This window comes from Poecilia formosa, unplaced genomic scaffold (genome assembly GCF_000485575.1).
Source record: "Poecilia formosa unplaced genomic scaffold, Poecilia_formosa-5.1.2 Scaffold2547, whole genome shotgun sequence".
NCBI classification, from domain to species: domain Eukaryota; kingdom Metazoa; phylum Chordata; class Actinopteri; order Cyprinodontiformes; family Poeciliidae; genus Poecilia; species Poecilia formosa.
This window is the reverse complement of record NW_006802486.1, coordinates 1-5,962: the sequence shown is the minus strand read 5'-3', so window position 1 is coordinate 5,962 and position 5,962 is coordinate 1. Positions and strand designations below refer to the sequence as shown.

The window sequence follows — 5,962 nt, the reverse complement described above, 5'->3', positions numbered from 1 at the left end:
TGTGTTTCAAACTTCCTATTACTAGCTATTTTGACTCAAATTGCAGCCGTTCTACTGGTACTGCTACCGACCCAGAATATTTTACTTAGTACCAGACCGTACCGGCTTACTTTCACACCTGCGCGTTAGTATCATGGAAGTATCACATAAAAATCTGTTGTTTTGTGCTTTTTGTTACCCATCTTGCGTTTAACCCATTCAGGGAGGACAAACAGCTTCGTGAAGATATCAGTTGTCTCAGTCGCCCTCCAAGATTAACCTAAAACAGGTATAAAGTGGTTTAAAATGATTTTCTGAAGAAAAATGTCTGTAACTAATTCACAATGTGTGTGCGTGTGGATGTAATACCTTGTGGGGACGATTTTCCTGACATATACTACGTTGTGGGGACCAATTGCTCCTTGTGGGGACCGGAGCCTGGTCCCCACAAGGGGAAACCCTGTTTTTGGGTCAGGGGTCAGATTTAGGGCTAAGGTATGAATTGAGTTTTGGTTAGGGTTAGGTATGTGATGGGATAGGGTTAGGGTTAGGTATGTGATGGGTAGGGTTAGGAAAAGGGTAAAGGTAAGGTTTAGGCTGTAGAAATGAATGGAAGTCAATGGAAAGTCCCCACAAAGATAGTCACGCAAACGTGTGTGTGTGAAAGTTCTCACCAGTCTGAAGTAGTGTGTGCCATAGGTCTGTATGAGCTTTGTATACTCATTCTTAGTGGAGATGTTGTAGTGAGGTGGCAGGAGGTCTAACTGCTGTTTGAATTTTAAACTTAAGAGAGGTCTGTTTGACAATATAAATCTAGACACAAAGACAAAATTAGACAATTATTTAAATAACCATGACCTGTCAGAACTCAATGAAAAAAGTCTAATTTCCATTCTACCCATAATGACTGCAGGCGACACTGTGTATGCTGAAAGTGTAGCGATCCTCTTTGCTCCTTTGTGAAGCAAATTTGTAGGCTTTGGAGCCGGTTCCTCCCGCAACTAGGCCGGCAAACACAAACATTTGAACCTTGAAGCCAGCCTGATGAAATACAGACAACACATGTAGTTTATAGGGTGTTAAATAAGAAGCCATATTTTTGTTATCACTATGCCACTCACTTACTTCAGTTCTAACTGAATTTGAAAATATTCTGAAATGTTCAGTTTCTTACCGACCAATCATTGGTATCTTGGGATGTGTAAGACTCAACCAGAGAGCTGTTGGCACATTTTAAAGGAAGTAATTATTATTAAACATCTACACAGTTCATTTTTCATTAGTTAATAAAGCGTTCTAGCTTATTGAAATTGTGGATTTAACTATTATTTTAATACCTAATAAGCCTTATTAGGCAGGTATTTATAAACTACAGTTATATTCAATAAATTAGAAAATGCTTCCATATGTGGCTCGGTTTTCAGATTAAAAGTACTTTTAAAATAACAACCTCTGAGCCGGTGTTAAGCACATTTTTCATTAAACCTGTACTTCTGTATTATGAAATATTTTTATTGGTTTGCTGTGTTATTCCAATTTTCAATGTTAGGTTTGCATTACTTGTAACTTGTAAGTTCAAAATCCTCATAATTAACAGAAATAAATGCTTTAAAAATGAATATGTGTGTAATTATTCTATATAATGTTTCATTTAGTGATAAAACTGCTGAAACAAATGAACTTTTCAATAATATTCTAATTTAGTGAATGGGTATTTATTTGCCTATTGTTTCCCTTGGTAATTTTAATCAAAATTTCTATTTTGTTCATAATCTTCCTAATTACTTATTTATAGTTATTCACAGTCAAAGTGATTCTCATTGTTGCAGGATGGTCCTTGATCGCATGTCCCTTTCTGTGTGTGAATATATATATATATGTGTGTGTGTTTTAGGACTTCTCACCTTGTAAGTCCCCATAAGAAGTGCTGTCTTTGACTAAGTTTAAGACTAAGGAGTGACTTCAACTTAGGTCGGGTTTAGGGTCAGAGTCAGGTTTTTATATGCACAGACTAAAAATGTTAAGTTGTCCTCTAAGCTAAAGTTAAAGGATGTGACACAGTAGGGAACGCCCTCTTTATCGCTTACCTAGATAGAGGCTAACTATTAGAATTACTGTTGCTTGAGGCCATTTTGTCCTGCTAGCTCCTAAAAGTAGCATGAGAAATGGACCAACTGTATTTTGATATTAATAAATGGAATTCATGAATTCAACTCACTGACTCTTCTATATCAAGAATTGAGCCTGGAGAAAGGATAATTCTTCACACACTAAATTATTTGAAGGTGACTTAAAAGTGAAAGTCCATCTGCTGCTTTAAAATGCAATTAAAATCAATAAGAAAAATGTATTTCTTTTAACTCAGAAATTAAATTTCATAAAGTTGATTCAACAACAAGAGACAAGTTGTTTAAACATTGTTTTTTAAGTTCTGTTTGCGTATTAACCTTGAACTGTGAGTTTCAACTTAATACTGGAATTTAAACCAAATGATCATTTCACAATATGCAAGAACAAAACGGCCTTCACCTAATTAAAGAACACATATTTCTGTATTATTTCACTCACCTTATCAAATTAAAGTAACCACGTATTTTTACACTAGAATAATTAAAACTCTTCTTTCAACTTGATTAGAACAAAAGTTATGATTTGCTAATGAGTTTAATAAAGATCACAATAAATTCTGCTCAAAACCTTTTAGCAGAGAATAACTTTTTAAAATGAACATTTGGCAAAATAATACATCAGAGTCAGATCAATGTAACACACGTCCATCTCAGGATACAAAAATATGCCTCTAAGCATTCTGGGAAATAATTCGCATTCCTGTGTTTTATTTTCTTTTAGTGTTTTTAGTGCTAATATATAAACTGTAGTTTATTCAACTCTCTCGGGTTTGACAAAATTAATAAAATGCTAACAGACTTACTGCTGTAAGTTTATCTTTCACAAACTCACACATTTAGGTTAAAAATCTATAACTAAATTTATATAGTTTTAGATTTTTTTAAAAATTAAGAACTAGACCAGTTTTGAACGTAGAAGTTAATAGACGCAACTAAATGTTGCCCAAATGTTTTACAGTATATTAGGCTGACCCGCTCTGCAGAACAGGGTCAGTGCTCTACAGGCAAAGAGAAGTAAATACACAACCTCAGACTCCCTCCATAGCTTTGATATCTTTAAGCTGACAGACGAGACGTGCTCCATGATTTGTCTCAAGTTTGGGATTTTGTCTTACAACTTAACTCTGCTTCAAACTTTACCAATTTTTTTTGCTTTGGTCATCATGGTGCTGTATGTAACCTTAACTGTGAACTTAACTGAGAATAAAGGTGAATTTTTTTGATTTTTAAAAAAAATTATACATTATTTTAGGTGACCTTTGAAGTCAACTGGTTGTACTTGAATATGTTAATAAGTATCAGAATATCAGTATAAATGCACACCACATTTTTCATATTTAGCTTCCACTTCAGAATTATCCACTGTGTTGGTCTAACAACATAAAGGTCCAATAAACAGACATGGTTGATTGGAACATGTAATTGTACCATATAAAAAAAGTTCTGGTAATTGTTAGTTTAACTATGTGATTCAACTTATACAGTGTTCACAATCCGGTTTAAATACTTTACCTGAGAGAGGTGTGAAGTCTGCTGTGGATGTCAGGACTGCATTGACTGACGTAACTCCAGTCCACAACAGAAGATGGAAGCTTAAAATGAAGAAAAATCACGTTATTGTTAATCCCTCAAGTCAGATGTGCAGCTGTTTATTTATGCATTTTTAATTACTTTTTGGAGGACATGGTTTTGAAGAGGGTTGCTGCAGAGTTTACAGGTTTTGCTGGGTCTCAGGTAAGTCTTCACATCAATCACATCAGCTTTTATGTGCAGTCTGACCACATCAAAACCTTGCCCCACCAGATTGTGGCCTGGTACAAAAGGAGCAGCATCACACTCTGTTTCGGTCCCAGTCCGATATGACTGAACAGAGGAGTGAACAAGGACGCTTAGGAGAAGAAGAGCTGAAGTGGAATCAGGCAGCATCGCTGTAGTCAGAAGATAAAAGATAGAGAAAAAAAAAACATTTTTTCTACATAATGCATGGCATTTTCCTTATTTTTATGACTTATTTATACAACATCATAAGAAAGTTAGTTAACACTTTATTTGAAGGGGTGTGCATAAGACTGACATAACACCTGTCATGAACATGATTCATTCTTCATGAATATTTGTGATGGTTGTCATTAAGTGTCATTTGGAAAATAATGACACTTTTAATGTGAAATTGACATTATTCAAGATGTCTTTATTATGACAACCTGACATTAACCAATTAATTATCAAAATTGTAAACAAAGGTACATAACATTTTAAATTTTGATAATTAACAACTATTATGACATATTTATGACAGATGATGAATCTTGGTTAATTTCATGTTTGTCAAAGTGTTATCAAAACGGTTATGCTAACACATGCAAAAATAAAAAATACCTGATCAGAGATATGTAAAAATGTACAAAAACATTCAAATGCATGTATAAATTAAATGTGGAATTGTTTCAATAAATATTTAAATGTATTTAATACATGGGTAAATATGTTTACAGTGCCATTCATTTTAACAGTACAGCACTATTAAAATAAATTCAGGATCTGCTGCTAACACAGGACTTTAATCTGAATAGAATACAAGTCAGACTTAATGGTTAAATATTGTTTAAGCATATTGTGATTATTACATACCCATGTATTAAATACATTAAAATAATCATAAATGCATTTCAACTTTTATGTACATTTTTACATTGTGTATCTCTGTCCAGTTATTTTTTATTTTTGCATGTGTTAGTGCAAGCTAATATCACATTTTTGAATTAGAGCATATTTGTTCATGGGAGCAGCAGTTAATGATGGTGAAACATTAGTAGAGCTCTAGATAACACAAAAGGTTTAGTCAGTAGATATTTGTGAACAAATACATTGAAGCTCACTCATTAGCATGATTTAATTCCCATTTTCTTATTCAATGTATTCCTTTTGTCTCATAAAGATAGTAGGTTACATGCCAGTAGTTAAAGAAATAAATTATTCACAGAATAATTCAGCTGTAAAGTTGGGCTATTTAGTTAATAAATTCTCAGACTCGATTAGAAATAAGCATGTCAGTAAAGAAACTTGTGTGAAAAGTTTCTTCATTGCCTCATTAGAGATTGAGCTCGGCTTTATTAATTAATAATAAATTATGGATTACAATTTGTACTAATTAAATAAGACAAATGTTGAAGCGAGTTGTGATTCCCAATAATTTTGATGTCACCTTGTGAGGTTGCTACAACATTTTTGGTTTCCAGAATTCTGATTCCCAGCAATTAATCAACAAATTCAGCTTTGGAGATCCACAGATCTTTGATTTGAACAAACAGCCACAAACCTCCACCACATTAATATCAGTGAAATTAAATTAACCAGAAAATTGTCTTCTTTAAAAATTTTTAGAACTCAATAAACACACAATATTTGTATTTGCTGCAGTGTATTCTAAGCAAAGATACTCTTTTTTCCCAGTTAATTTTATTTTCCTTTTGCATACTAAAAAATCTTACCTGTTCCAAAGCAGACCAAAAAGAAGTTGAAACAAGCAAACAAGCAATGTGCTGCAGTGTGCTGAGCTGAAAACTGTGGTTTATAAAGCAGCAGCCCTGGAGAGATAAGGATTCATACAGAACATTGTCTAAAGGTCAATTGAATATAGTTACTTTGTTTCTTGTAACTGCTGGTAAAGTTTGAGGTTTTTATTTTGGCAGCGTTCTGCTAACAGAACAAACAGTGCTAATCGAACTTTTTGTTTTATTGCAGTTCTACTGGAACTTCAATGAAGGAAAGGTTTAACAGCAAGGCAGAAAAATGCATAAAAAGCAACTTAAATTTAGCTTCAGTCAGTAAGGAAACAAGGTAATGGAATTGAA

The 5,962-nt window shown here is 33.5% G+C and overlaps 1 protein-coding gene across 1 annotated transcript; it reads right to left on the bottom strand.

Moving 5' to 3' along the window:
- Nucleotides 1-53: 53 nt before the first annotated feature.
- LOC103133300 (perforin-1-like) lies at nt 54-4,034 on the bottom strand. The gene is made up of 6 exons (XM_007545080.2): nt 3,780-4,034; nt 3,621-3,700; nt 1,154-1,199; nt 878-1,020; nt 654-792; nt 54-259 (listed from the first exon to the last, which is right to left on the bottom strand). Exons 1-6 carry the CDS (start codon nt 4,032-4,034, stop codon nt 143-145), a joined length of 780 nt encoding a protein of 259 aa, XP_007545142.2. The 3' UTR covers nt 54-142.
- Nucleotides 4,035-5,962: the final 1,928 nt, after the last annotated feature.

Bases quoted from the DNA above. Each gene is read 5' to 3' on its own strand.
- LOC103133300 (XM_007545080.2), bottom strand. From the start codon at position 4,034: ATGCTGCCTGATTCCACTTCAGCTCTTCTTCTCCTAAGCGTCCTTGTT. The intron at 1,200-3,620 runs GTAAAGTATTTA...ATGTGCCAACAG, and splicing joins AGACTTCACACCTCTCTCAG to CTCTCTGGTTGAGTCTTACA. The intron at 793-877 runs GTAGAATGGAAA...CTTTGTGTCTAG, and splicing joins GTCGCCTGCAGTCATTATGG to ATTTATATTGTCAAACAGAC.